The sequence below is a fragment of the Zalophus californianus genome, chromosome 2 (genome assembly GCF_009762305.2).
Source record: "Zalophus californianus isolate mZalCal1 chromosome 2, mZalCal1.pri.v2, whole genome shotgun sequence".
Lineage (NCBI taxonomy): Eukaryota > Metazoa > Chordata > Mammalia > Carnivora > Otariidae > Zalophus > Zalophus californianus.
The window spans coordinates 101,838,011-101,853,336 of NC_045596.1; the positions used below are offsets into that span (position 1 = coordinate 101,838,011).

Sequence of the window (15,326 nt, forward strand, 5' to 3'; positions counted from 1 at the left end):
GTAATCCTGCTCCAAGCCACCATCTAACTGCATCTTCCATATCCAGTCTTGCCTACCCGCCCCCCCACTAAGTTCATTCCCCATGCAGTAACTAGAGTGATTTTCTTATTTACTGTATTTTAACCCTGAGAGCAAGGATTTTATAGACCATTACCTGGTATGGGACTGAGTATGGAGTAGGCACTTAGTGGTTTTTTGAATGGATGATGGTGGCATGGAAAGGTGGTCAGCTTCATTGCTCCCAGCTCACCTTGCAGCCAGTTGGCAAGGGACAATAAGAAACTGCTTTAGACTTAGTTGTAGCTAGCTCTCTATGTGACTAACCACAGTAGTGGTTTTTTGGATGCATTTCTTGTATTGCTTTTTTTTTTCACTCATTTGCTGTCATTTTCACATTCTAACACCTAGACATAAGTCTTACATATATGCACAATTTCCAAATGTCGGTCCTCACCATCTCACATATTTGAGAGCTGTAGAACTGTTTTGTATTTTTTTCAGTAGATTTTGTATTACTTTGTTTGAAGACAGCTATTTTATGTCTTTAGACAAAGACTTTTCTTATTTCTTTTTCTGGAGTACAAAATTTTGAGGACATTTTCTCACTCATCTTTGTGCCCCTACAGTTACTAACACAAGTCCAGCACATAGAAGACATTTCTTGTTTTATTGAATTTATTTCACTCATAAATTCCAATCACAGTATAATAATTGGAAACTGTTCCTTAATTTCCAAACATGTTCCTTTTACTGTAATTTCTAATTACTTAGTTGTCCAAGTCTGAATCGTGGCTGTTGCCCTTGATTCCATGTTCTTTTTTACCACCTTTCTTCAGATCTAATTAATTTTTAAAACTCAATTGATTTGCCTTATTTAATGTAGTTTACTATGGTTTAATAAAGCTTTCATTTTTTTTTCTCTGTATAGTCCCACTGCTACTACTTTAGTGCAGATAATCACCATCTCTTATCTGAATTACTGTAGAAGCCCCCTCCAAGTTCTAATCCCTACTCTGTCTTGTAGCCACAGTTGTCTTCCAGAAATCTGATCATGTCATTTCCATTATTAACTTGTTCTCCATATCTCTCAAGATAAAGTCTAAACTTCTTGATGCCCTATGAGTCTTCAAGGTCTGATAGCTTCCTCTGTTGCTAACCTTTCTTTCTACTCCTTTCTATCCTTTCCTGGCTCCCTAAATTCTAGCCATACTGAATTACTTTTAGTTCTCCTAATTTATGATTTTTTTTTCTCTTTCTCCTCCCATGGCACCTACTGTTACTTTCAGCTGGCTAGTTTCATCTGATCCCACCTCATATATAACCTCTGAAAAGTTTTTTTTGACCATGTATTTAAATTCTGTGACTATAGCATGTACCATGCTATATAGTAATTGCCTAATTATGGAAATATATCCCTTTAAGGAAGTATTCCATCAGGTCAGAAGCTCAGTATGGACAAGAATTATTTTGTCTCCAGCAACCAGCATATTATGAAATAGGCATTTAGTCAGTATTTATTAGATTAATTGATATTTCTGCAAATGATGTTGCCTCATGTTTTCCTGAGAAGCTAGAGACCTTCTTGTGTAACTCCCTCAACTCCCTGCGTTCCCACCAGTCTTAAACTTTTTATCTTTATCCTTTTATTTTTGAAGATTTTATTTATTTATTTGACAGAGAGAGAGTGAGCATGAGCAGGGGGGAGGGGCATAGGGAGAAGCAGACTCCCCGCTGAGCAAGGGGCCTGATGTGGGGCTCGATCCCAGGACCCTGAGATCACGGCCTGAACTGAAGGCAGACGCTTAACCGACTGAGCCACCCAGGCGCCCCTATCTTTATCCTTTTACACTCCTTTCCTACTACTGTTTGACAAGATAAATACTTAACTAAAATATAAAGTGGGAGATACAAATACAGTAGGAATAGAGGAGTATTAACTATCTTTCAAAAAGTTGAGTGGTGAAAAAGAAGGCGATAGAACATTAGATAGAAACAGTATCGAAGGAAGGTTGTTTTGAAGGAGAGGGAGAAACGGAATGTTTGTAGGCTGAGGAAAGAATATAGGGAAAAATACAATCAAGGCAGTAATAGAGAAAGTACAACCAATGAAGCAAGAGCTCTCTCTTGGCAGAGAGGGAGGGGACGGGATTGTTTCAGTCTTCTTCTGCTTCAGCCTTCAGGGCAGTGGAACAACTCCTCAGCAAGACTACTAGGTCCATACAGTGGCATCGGTGGTTTGGCCTCTTCCATGCTAGTGAACACTCAGTTTTCCGATAAAATCATCCTAATTTCTCTTGGCGGACAAGCCCTCTCCAACTCCAGGTCCAGCTGACTCTGTTTGCTAGTACTCCCTAATCCTTATTAACTACAGAGATCATCTTTTATCACATGGATTTCTTTGTGTTTATATTAGTGATTTCCATGTGTGGTTCATGGAGGTACTTAGTATCTGATATTAAGTTCTTTTAAAAAACTCTTTTTTCAAGACTCTTTAAAAGACTGATTAAAAACCAAACACACACAAATGTATTGAAAACCAAATTTTATCGTAATGAAGATTTGCCAGATCTGTTTAGTTTCATACAAACCTGAGAAAAAATACTCCCTAGGCATTTATAGGCATATAATTGAATTTTTTATAAAATGTCATTGATTAAGAAAGATATAATTCTATATTAACCTTTAAGAAAATTTTATCTGTATATGTGTACTTATTTAAATTAGCTTAAATAAGTATTCTGTATAATGCTACATTACTTAAAGTAAAACTCAGGGTGCCTGGGTGGCTCAGTTGGTGAAGCATCTGACTCTGGATTTTGGCTCAGGTCATGATCTCAGGTTTGTGAGATCAAGCCCCGAGTTGGGTTCACACACTGGGTGTGGAGCCTGTTTAAGATTCTCTCTCTCTCTCCCTCTCTGTCTCTCTCTCTCCCTCTCTCTTAAAAAAAAAAAAAAGTAAAACTCAAATGTGCTCTAAGACGTGGAAAGTCCACTCCTAGTGGAGTACATTGACAGTGTGCTCTTCTCATTGTATAGGTATAATAATTGCATAGTAACAATTGAATGAGCATCATGCAGGATCATAACAGTAACACATTATCATTTTAATTTTCACAAGTTTAAGGAGTGCTTCTCTGACTTTTACATTTCTGGTAGTTATTATAAATACAGCTTTGATACATTATATATAACATATATACTGTCTGTGTGTGCTCATAAATGTGTGTGTGTGTTGTGTGTGTATGTATGTTCCACTGCTAAAAGGCATAAAAACAAAAACTGTATAATTAAAGCATTCAGTTCAGTAACTGTTGTTAAATCTACTGACCACAGTTTCTTTAATACTCTATACTTTCTGATCTATTTAGTTTTTTTTTTTTTAAGATTTTATTTATTTATTTGACAGAGAGAGAGACAGCGAGAGAGGGAACACAACTAGGGGGAGTGGGAGAGGGAGAAGCAAGCTTCCTGCTGAGCAGGGAGCAGGAGCACAGAGCCTGAGCAGGGAGCCCCGATGTGGGACTCGACCCCAGTACCGCGGGATTGTGACCTGCCTGAGCTGAACGACTGAGCCACCCAGGCACCCCTCTATTTAGTTTTTGATAGTTGTTGACTACCCTCCTTAACACTCTCTTCCCAGAATGTTTATTTCTATGAGAGTATGCTGCAGTATTTTGAAGTGTCTTGATATCTGCATCCTACTTTATTTTTTTTTAAGATTTTATTTATTTGAGAGAGAGAATGAGCAGTGGGGTGGAACAGAGGGAAAGGGAGTAGCAGACTCCCCGCTGAGCAGGGAGCCCAATGCAGGGCTTGATCCAAGGACCTTGGGATCATGATGTGAGCCAAAGGTAGACACTTAACTAACTGAGCTACCCAGGCATCCCCATCCTACTTTAAAAAGATTCAGTGGCAAATTTAAAAATTGATAAAGTATGTGTGTTTGTGTGTGTACTCTTGGTGTGTGTGTAGAGAGAAAGCGAGAGCATGCATTAAAGCATGTGTGGCAAATATTAAAAATTGGTGAATTTTGGCAAAATGTATATATATACTTACTGTATTAATTTTTCAACTTTTGTGTATGTTGAAAATTTTCAAAATTTTATTTAAAAAGAAAAAGGAAAAGAAAGACACAAGAAAGCAGAAGCAGGAACTACCCCTCGGGGTGTGACAACTCGGCTGCACTTTCAGGCAGGCCTGGTTTTAACAGTAACAGTCACCTTCTGTAGTAAACAGTCAACTTTGATCCTGTATTTTTAGGGCCATAAGCTTATGTGCATTGATCTCAAGTTTAATTTTAGTTTTATTAATTGGTGAAATCAGAAATCAGGAAAAAAAAAAAGGCAAAATAAAACCCAAGGCTGATGATACTGTAGGGAAACTTAGACACGTATCACTCATGCTACTAAAATAGATAAGGCAGTTGGGATAGCAAACTGACATTATGCATCAAGAGACCTAAAAATATGTTCATCCCTTTTAATCCAGTAATCTTACTTTTTAAAAATAAATCCCAGGAAAACAATTTAGAAAAGGATAATTAAATCTGCTTTCAGGATTATGGTTCATAATATAGCATTCTTCTGGTTCCGTGGACGAAAAACGAAAACAACAAAGTCCCCCTCTCTAAAACCATGCAAGTTCTTTTAAAAAAAAATAACCTTTTCCTGATACTAGCAAAGAAAACTTTTCTCTTTTTTGGATTTGTGAATTGTTTGTTTTTCTGAACTTTTTCTTCCTCTTTTTTTTCCCCTTTTGCCTCTTGAATGTGGGTGGTGCCCAGCAAGCTGCCTTTCACCCACATCTCTCCTCTCCTGGTGGCAATTTTGATTGATGTCATAATTTTTATTGTTTGTATGTAGAGCTCTCTGAAATTGAAATTCAGTTCTGCCCTCTTCCCGGGGCTCCATCTGTGATGCTTACATTCCCACTGCTCCCTTTTTGTCTCTTGAATATCCTGTCCTGTCTCAACTCTTCATATCCAGAAATAAAAATCTATCATATATTTTTCCTCTTAAAATTTATTTTTCTCTTCATAGTCTATCAACTCATCTTGAAATCTTCAGCTTTAAATTCTCTGTCTTTCTTACTCTAACCTCAGAACTCTCCTACTGTGGACCTGCAGTATCCCTCTGGTGTGTCTTCATCCTCTGCATGTGGTTACCCTAGTTTAGGTTTGTTTTTTTAAGAATGTTTGTGATAGGTCCTTAATTGATCTCCCCACATTCTTTCTCCTCTCTAAGTGAATCTTGTCAGAGAAGTCTTCCTAAAGCACACATCAGACCATATCACTTTCCAGATTAAAAATCTTCAAAGACTTTTTATGAAGAGAGAGGTTCTTGAACTCCATCATCTAGTCTTCAGGGTCCCCCACTATATAGTTTCAACTTAGTTTCCTTTTTAAATTTTTCTCCCTCATATCTTTTTTCTCTTACTCCTTCATACTTTCCTCTGAGCCTTTTGTGATTTTTTGCCTCTACTTGACCATTCCCCTGTTTTCACATTTCCAGATCTCATCTGTGCTTTAGAAGTTGACTTTCAGATTTGCCTTCCAGCTGGAAGTAATCTTTTCTTCCTGGGAACTCCCAAAAGCTTTCTCTGTGTCTTTGTTACTGTGTTTAGCATCCTTTCCATTGTACTGTGATTATTTATGTACACATTACTGGTGGTTGTTAAGTTCTTTAAAGTTTTTATTCATGTCTTATGTTTCTATTTCCTGTGTATATGATCTGATATGTAGTTCTTAATGGATATTTACTAAGTAAACACCATGTAAAGAGTTGTCTTATTTTGGTGGGTTTCTTTGTTGAGAAAAAGGAACAAAATTTTGAGGATACTTCATGAATATATCAAAGACAGAAAAAATCGTATGTTCCCTAAGAACCTACAGAAATATTTTTGGAAGTAATACATAATGCAGATAAATTTGCTAAAAGATATATGTAGATGAGACCTTGCATCACTAATTCAAACCATTTTCAGACAGATGAAACTTAATTTTTTAAGCCATCTAGAAAAGAAGATAAACTTAACACCTTGTTCAATCATTTAAACAGTTATTTATACAAGCAGAAACTTTTTTCTTTAGTATTTCTGTAATATATAGCTCACATTTCATGTACTCTAATTTACTTCTAGAACTTTTTAAGGATCTTCTAGATTCTTAAATGGTTCTATTCCCCCTCTTGCACTTTTTATTGATTCTTTTTTTTTTCCCCTCTGTTTCTCCTGGCAAAACTTACATTTAGGTAATGCTCTGTTTTTGTTTTTTTTTTTAGGTATCCTGGTCAGATATAGGAGGACTGGAAAATATCAAACTGAAATTGAAACAGGCTGTAGAATGGCCCTTGAAACATCCAGAGTCTTTCATTCGAATGGGTATTCAACCACCTAAAGGAGTTCTTCTGTATGGACCACCTGGATGCTCTAAAACAATGATTGCAAAGGCTTTGGCCAATGAGAGTGGCCTGAATTTCCTAGCTATAAAGGTAAGGTGTTAAATTTTTTAATTGCTACTTTCTCTTCCAGCACCACTAACACCCATCCTTTGATTCTTACCCTTAGAAAAACATGAAAAGGCATCCTAAGGAGTGGCTGAGGTTTAAATAAACTAGTGCTTGTAATCAGCAAAAATGGTGGACTACTTTATTTAGTTTTGTGATTTTCAATATTTCTTATGTCTGTGTATCATAGAAACCAGTCTTGTTTAGTTTCTGTATTTTTTAATTGTGCTAATAACCTCTTTTGCTTAACTAAGACTTAATTTAAATATGACATAAATTTAATATTTATATAGGGAGAGTTTTCAAAGAAATCTGATCATTTATATGGTAAAACTAAATTCCTTAAAACATTTTTCTAGTCAGGGAATATCTGTACAAGGTTTTTATTCTGAAACACACACATACATTATTTGTTCATTGCCCTACCCTGTTACTTGGGGTAGATAATCTTATCTGACATGTAAGTAAGTCTTACTTGACTTGACTTTAGGGCCAGATATTTTTTTTTAAAGGTTTATTTATTTATTTTAGAGAGAGAGAGAGAGAGAGAGCATGTGAGCAGGGGGAGGGGCAGAGGGAGAGGGAGAGAGAATCCTCAAGCAGACTCCCCTTGAGTGTGGAGCCCAACATAGGGCTCCATCCCAGGACCCTGAGATCATGACCTGAGCTAAAATCAAGAGTTGGATACTTAACCATTGACTGAGCCACGCAGGCACCCCAGGACAAGATATTAATTTTTTAATTAACTTTTATGTAATATGATCATATATCCAGTTACTAAATATACATATATATAGAACCTTAAATCCATTAGTGGAAGGATTTTATCACAAAAATATGTACTTCAGTCTGTTAAATATCAAATTCATTTCAGAAAAAGCACATGATAAAAGGCTCTGTTTTGATAGTACCAGGGAATTTTTTTTCATAACAAAATATGTTTTCTATCTTAGAACACTGAAATCCTTGGCAGTTTGAAAGCATAAAATTTATTTCAGAGTAGCGTCAATTTTTTACTTAAAATTTTTTTGGAATAATGTTTAGGTATGTTTAGTCTATTTGCTTTTTAAAAATCAGTATCTTTGCAATCACTAGTGTTTGCATATTTGTGATTATCTTGTGGAAGATATTAGATACTGAAGATAGGGGAGGGGACCATTTTTACTATGATCACTTACACTGAATCACCACCACAGTTTTAAAGTTTGCAGCTTTAAACGTTGGAGTAATGAGTGATTTTGAAATTTCAGAGACATCTTGATTTCTCTTTGGTTCCTTTTCTCTTATGTCATGGTAATGGACATAACTGTTTTACTGGCACTTCCTACTCTTTTTACTGTCATCTCCATTTTTCTGTGCCTACCTTGTGTTTTCCACAATTGTATATTCATAATCCTTGAATTTTTTTCTGTCTTCTGGATATCTGAAACCTACTTGATGAGGTCTGCACTCAGAGTTATTTATACTGGAATCTCAAAGAGGAGCACATGTATTTTCCTATGAACTAGTATCTCATTCTTATGTGATCTAAGATAACTGTTCCAGATGTTACCAGGACTGCTTTCTGGCCTATCTTAGGATTACTTAGAAAAACATTTATTACTGTTTTTGAGTATGAAACATTTCAGAACTTTAGGCAGTTTTACTTTTCTCACTGTGAGAAAATGTACAAAGATTCTTTGAAAGGTTTATCTTGCACACTGTTCATGTAAAATAGCCATGCGTGTGTTAACGTATTTGAGCTTTTTCACTAAACTCATGTTCATTTTTCTTTTAGGTCATACTCACACAAAGGATAAGTTATGTTGAGAAATTTTCTTATTCAATTGAGTTCATACTTGCTTAAAGATAATTACATATCCTACTTACTAGTTTTTATTTAAGGTAGATTTTTATTCAATATACATTTTAGTATAGTTTGGCAGTATTATTCAGTTTTTGAATCTGGGTGGAGATTATATTTAATGAACAATGAATGTTCATTTTACTATTTTTTAAGTTTTCCTACATGTTTAAAAATTTCCAAAAGAAAAGATTGGGAACACGAAAAAATTTTTGTTTTTCTCTGCATTTTCAATTGTCTTTTCATCTTGTCTGATCATTGCTAATGAGAAAAGTTTAAAGTAGCTATGTTATACAGCTTATGTATGCACAAATGAAGTCAGAGAAGTTGGGAATTTATATTATATTCTTCCTAGTTTTTTTTTTTTTCTATAAAGGAAAAGTTGTTTTTTTTTTTGCAACATATATGTTTCTTTTCCAAGGGATTTAAGTGTTAAGTTTGAGCTTTTGAAATCACAAGTCTGACACATTTTGAAAATGACCAAAGAGGGGCGCCTGGGTGGCTCAGCTGGTAAGTAAGCCTTTGGCTCAGGTCATGATCCCAGGGTTCTGGGATCCAGCCCCGCATCGGGCTCCCTGCTCTGCAGGAAGCCTGCTTCTCCCTCCTTCACTCCCCCTGCTTGTGTTCCGTTTCTCGCTGTGTCTCTCTCTGTCAGATAAATAAATTAAAAAAAAAAAAAAAAGAAAGAAAATGACCAGAGAAACGTACATAGACAATGAAATTTTCTAGCCTATTGGAAAATACAAGTATCTTACATGTATTGAAGGGGAAAACTCCCTAACATTTTTTACAGTTGTAGTTACCTTTAATTCCCAAAATAAAGAATTTAAAGATTTGAAACATTTCTTTCTCTGACTTTATGAAAGAACACTTTAGCTTCCCCTGTGCATCTTTCCTAAACAGTGATTAAAAGATGTATACTCAGAGTTCAGATTTCACCTTGGCTTGTGTGGACTCTTAATATCTTTTGGCATCTGTATGTGTTGTTGTGTAGACTGTTAACACTTGACATACGGTTAAGTTTGGTTTGTCATCTGTGTCAATTATATCAAAATATTTTCCAGTTTGAAGTTTCCTCTCTGCTTCTCTCTTGCTTTTGTCTGGAGTGCTGCAATAGATTAATTACCCTTGTGTAGCTGGGCTGCTTTACTTTATGGAGAACTGTTACTGATTCTGGAAGAAAGATGGTTAGGCATCTGACAGGGATTTTGAGCAAGTCCTTTATTAGCTATTATTGGTGAGTACAAGAATGTAATGAGCTTAGTGTATGCTTGATTTTTGGGGGGGAAAGTTTCTTTCTGATAACTTGTCTCAAGGAGGAATTACATAAAATACATCCCATTTCAGGAAACTTTTATTCAAAAGCATGCACAATTCCAAGTACTTACTGTTCTTTATTTAACTAGATCCCCTACTATTCTATTATCAAAGGTACAAAATAATCTGAATTTGGTAAGTTCCAAGTTTATATTTAAGCTTTTGTTTTTAAATTTTGTGGGCTAGCCTATAAATCATAGTTTCCATTTTGCAGATACTGTGTGGAAAACTGCATAGATATACCTCTTTTATATACTGAATGCTTTAAGATTAGTTTCTGGGATTGCAAATGAAGATAATAATGTTTCAGACAGTGAAATGACTTTTCCAAGGTCAGAATTGTAGTGATGAAACTGAAATTTGATCTCAGGACTTTCTGAGTGCAGAGTCTAAACTCTGAACCACTGCATTATACAGTCTTTTATTCCCTGCCCCCACCCCCCTTTTAAATTTAATGCCCAGTCCTTTTTTTCATTATTTACACTATGATACTGGAGGAGGTAGTTCAGGCAGTTTCTATTGGGCAGGTTCAGAGAAATGGAAAGATGTTTCTGGGACAGTTAAAAAAAAAATTGTTCTTGTAGGACAAAGAAAACTGAGAAAACATGGCTTTGGAGTAGAAGTTGGTGAAATTAATAAGAAAGAGTAATCACTGCCAAAGAAACAGGAACCTGATGAATAAAATGGAAGTATATGGAAGGAGACTAGTGGTTGAATAAGGTGGAGCTTGAAATTTACCTATTACTATATAATTTGTGGTCTTTTTTTTTAAGATTTTATTTATTTATTTGAGAGAGAGAATGAGAGATAGAGAGCACGAGAGGGAAGAGGGTCAGAGGGAGAAGCAGACTCCCTGCCAAGCAGGGAGCCCGATGTGGGACTCGATCCCGGGACTCCAGGATCATGACCTGAGCCGAAGGCAGTCGCTTAACCGACTGAGCCACCCAGGTGCCCGTAATTTGTGGTCTTGAAATCGTGTTACAATGAAAAGAGTACTAAGCCAGGATTCAGATAGCTTTGGTTTGGTTCCTAACCCTTGCTTTTTTTAGCTCTGTAGCCTTAAAGAAGTTCTCTTGGTCAGATTTTTTTGTTTTGTTTTGTTTTGTTTTGTTTTAATCTGTATAAGCTCTTTGAGAGGATTTGTATATTAAGTGAAAAAGTTTTGTAAGGCGTAACTACTCAATTCTTTAAGTGCAGCCTGCGTATAGTTATGACTTCCTGTCAAAGAGTTCAGTGTGAAAAGGGGAACACTTACTTACTTGACAGTGTAGAAACCTGGCAAACACTACCTTAGCCAGGTGATCAAGGTTAACATCTTCAGTGATTAGTCATGTTGACAGTGTGTACCCTTGTATGATGTGACAAGAATGGTACTTTATTTCTGGGGTCTTCCTCCATAAGACTTATAATCTGTGTCTGACCATGAGAAAAACATTAGGCAAAACCAAATTGAAAGACATTCTATAAAATATCTGACTAGTACTCCTGAACCTGTCAAGGCCATCAAAAACAAGGAAAGTCTGAGAAACTCACAATAAGAGGAGCCCAAGGAGACCTGACCTGACAGCTAAATATAATGTTATTGTGGTTTTCTGATGAGATCCTGGAACAGAAAAAGGACATTAGATAAAAACTAATCTGAGTAAACTATGGATTTTAATGAATCAATATGGATACATTATTATTAGTTGATTATAACAAATGTACTGTACTAATATATGATAATAATAGGGGAAACTAAGTGTGCAGTGGGGGTTTAGGGGTGGTGTATATAGGAACTCAGTACTATCTTAATTCTTCTGTAAATGTTAAACTTTACCAGAAAAGGTCTTTTAATTAAAGAGTTTTAATTAAATAAAAGAGTCAGTATCACAGATCCAGACATAGTTCAGACATTTAATGAATGTAACTGAAGTTAAAAAGCCTGGCTCATAACTCTGTACTGCACTACAGGAAGAGTGGAATGTATGGAAGGAGAAAAGCCATGGGGAGATTGCCAATTCCTTGGGTGAGGGCTTTAGGGGAGACCTTCTTTCCTGTTCATCATCCTGCTGTTCATGGTGATAATGGAAAGTTCCTGGGAAAAGAAAGCCCTGAGAGGAAATTGGCTGGGGAATCTGGGTTTGGGGCTTCCCTGAGCTTGCCTGTTTCACTGCAGTTCTCAGCCTATAAAGGAGTGTTTTGGTTCTGGCCCCAGACCCCACCATTATAAAGAATACTTTCTTTTAGTGTTTTGGTTATTTTTTCTTTCACCTTGGATATAGCTTCTAATTTAGTCTCACCAGGAACTATGTCCAGATTCATGCCTTTTGTGGACCCTAACTCATTATTCTCCTTCTACAGGTCTATTGCCATTTGAGCTCATCTAGAGTCTGAAATCTTTTGAGTTTCTATTTAATTTCCTTTAGGGCTTTTTTTTTTTAACTTTAATAATTCCCTTGGCTTCTCCAAATACTGTTGTCTTATATGCCCCATATGCCTAAATTGGCAGTTATTAGCATCATTATTAAATATATACTTAGTTTTATCACTGTTTGAATGGCTCTTAGGGAATAACTAATGGTAATTGATTATTAGGACAAATAGAATGATGTGCCATTGTCAGTATCACAAAATTATGTAGAAGTTAGATTGGATTTACTTAACTTTGGCATGATTTGTACACTATATAAGCTGAGATGTTAAAGTTGAAACATCATATGTTAAAACTTCATGTTAATAATTTTTTTTGAGTTGGGCTTGTATCAGTCAATAAAACTGCTATATAAAAAATGTCCCTTGACATGAAAATACTTTATAACATTTGGCTAAATGCAAAAAATGATAATATGACCTGTAATAACAAAACTTATAGCATTTGGAATCTTAGAAGACCTAGATTTAAAAAGAGAAGAATGCTTTCAGACTTCTAAGAAGTTTACCTAATAACAAAATTTTAAGTTGGATTGATTTAACTTTTTATTCATGGATTCCAGCTAAGAGAGATTAGTCATTTTTTCCTTCTTTTAAATCTCTTGAATAAAATTTAATTAAAGTTGAAATGTTACAGCTTCATGTCTATAATGCTTTAAAAACTATTTGTAAATGTTTTACAATAGCAACAGTTGTGTAACTCGGATTATTAAGCTCCTTCTATGTGTTCTGTGTTCTCTTATTTCTGTACATGGTAAATAAAGATGCATTAGATGCTGTCTATCAACTCATAGTTCAGTGAGAGACACATTTGACTAAACAAGTGATATAATGAAATGGGTAATATTTAGAATCTTGATGATTAAATGTATGTGAGAAATGAGAAAGAAAGAGAGACGTCAAAGGTGATTAAAATTTTCACTTTCAGTGACTGGTAGATGGAAATTCCCAAACTTTTGGAAGAGTTAGCACGTGAGGAAGAGAGGCAAATTAGAGGTGGGAGAGCAGATACCAGACTGGGATTTAGACATGTGGAGTTTGAAATGCCTGTGGAACAACATGGCAGGTAATATCCAAAAGACCATTTTTAGTATGGGTTTGTAGCTCAAGAGAATGGTCATTTCTAGTGATGAAAGCGTGGAAGCTGAAACCCAGTGTTTGCAATTCTGCATATTAGTCAATAAAGGAGTTGGAGAGTGACTAGAGTGGTCAGCAGTAATGTAAGGGGTTTCTGGAGCCATGTCTACATTCATACTTTATAGCTAGCTGAATGGTACTGCTGTGCAGATTCTGAAATGTATCATTTTTGTTTCCTGAATTAATAAATTGTGGGGGAAGGTTTGTGTTGTACTTTTTTTGAGAGGAACAGCTTGAATTGTTCCCTTCTCTGCTAGCTCTTCTCTCTTTTTAGGGTTTTTACTTGCCCAAGGCATTTCTTGCCTAGTACTTAATGCCTGTTTTCAAACCTTTTGATGTACTTTCCCAAAATGGCCTTCTGTATGTGCTGATGCCGTACTTTTTGTTAATTTTCAAGATCTTTTACTCACATTACATATATGTAATTCTATCTCATGTGAGTTTGGGTTTTTATGAGTATATTCCATAACATTTAACCATAGTTAACACTTAGGTTAACTTGCCTTCCCTAGACATTTTAGAACTTATAAAAACTTGGTTTGAATTGTAATGGCCAAAAGCAACAGGCAGGTGTCAGACACATTTAAAAAGCCCTTAGGAAGACAGGAAAAAACCCAGTACTGATTAAAGGGGCAAAATTGCAGGGCAGTTTTTTTGAGGTGTAAATATTATACTTGAGTTTGTGACTGATAGGATATAAAATCATGAAACAATAAAAGATAAGTCAGATTTAGTTCTCACTGGATTAATAGCACAGCTGGACAAATCTTTATGTGAATTTATGTTGTTTTGTAAACTTGAACACTTGAAATCTTAACCGTGGAAACATGAAAAATAACATTACTCCAAAATAAGCCTACTTATGGTACTTAATTTGCTTTGGTAGTATTTCTTGATTACCCTTATGGGTGAAGCACATTATCTGGGCAGGTGAAATGTGGCAGGACAAATATACCACAGTTATTTGGTAACTAAAACTGGAAAAGAAATAACCTTATCTAGTCCCATCCACCCTATCTCTTCTCTGGATTTATATATTACTTTTTTAAAGAGTTAACCTATCAGCAAATGTGGCACTCATAGACCATACTATTTATACCTAACCCTTATATTTTGATGTAAATGGTCTCTTGTTTATAATGGAAATTAATAAAATTCTTATTTTCAAATTAACCCATGTTAGCAGCTATTTATTGACAGTTACACTTCGCATTTACCGCTTGTTCTGCTCCCGGAAATACCTTTGAATTTGAATTGCTGGTACCATGTAAAATCTTTTTTTTTTTTTCAAAGATTTTTTTTATTTATTTGACAGGGCACACACAAGCAGGGGGAACAGCAGGCAGAGGGAGAAGGGAGGGTGAAGCTGGCTCTCCCCACTGAGCAGGGAGCCCGATGGGGGACTTGATCCCAGAACCCTGGGATCGTGACCTAAGCCAAAGGCAGATGCTTAACCGACTGAGCCACCCAGGTGCCCCACCATGTAAAAATCTTAAGGGCACATTTCCTTTTTTAAAATTTTTTTTTATTTTTAGAAGGGCGTGGAGCAAATAGAAGACATCATAGTTTTTAGAAAGAGTAGTGTCTGTGAACCAAAACCCTGCATTATCATTATTTTCTGCCATTTAACTTTTCTAGGGGTTTTGGCATTTCATTCAACTTCTTTGCACTTTGTTTTCCTCAGGTTTTAAATGAGGTAGGTTAGACTAAATGACTCCTAAAGCCCTTCCACTAACACCATTCTGAGTATGCTTAACATAGTGCTTATATTCTAATCTATTGTTTATCCCTTGTTCTTGTTGATTGCTAAACTTTTAGGGCATTTCCTCTAACTGTGAGGTGTGATACTTAAGAGACTTGTATGCCCACTCTGCGTGACTTCTGCAAATTACTTAAACTTCTTTCACTTCATTTTTTTTTTCTGTAAAGTTATGATAAGAATATCCATCTCAGAGGACTGGTGTAAGCAGTGGAGGATAATACAAATGAAACATTTAGCAAGATTTCATGAAATTAGTTGACAGTAGTTGCTGCTTTCTTCTGTTTTTAAGAATTGGATATATATTGGGCCTCAAATGAAACAAAAAAGTATAGCATAATAGCTTATAATTCCT

General features: G+C 35.7%; 1 protein-coding gene across 4 annotated transcripts in view; it reads left to right on the forward strand.

Annotated features, from left to right (window-relative positions):
• Window positions 1–15,326, forward strand: part of SPATA5 (spermatogenesis associated 5) — a 331,633-nt gene that overhangs the window by 56,732 nt on the left and 259,575 nt on the right. For all 4 annotated transcript variants that reach the window (XM_027599262.1, XM_027599263.1, XM_027599265.1 and 1 more), the window contains exon 11: window positions 6,279–6,488. In XM_027599262.1, the coding sequence (XP_027455063.1) occupies window positions 6,279–6,488 (210 nt within the window). The remainder of the gene's footprint in view (window positions 1–6,278; window positions 6,489–15,326) is intronic.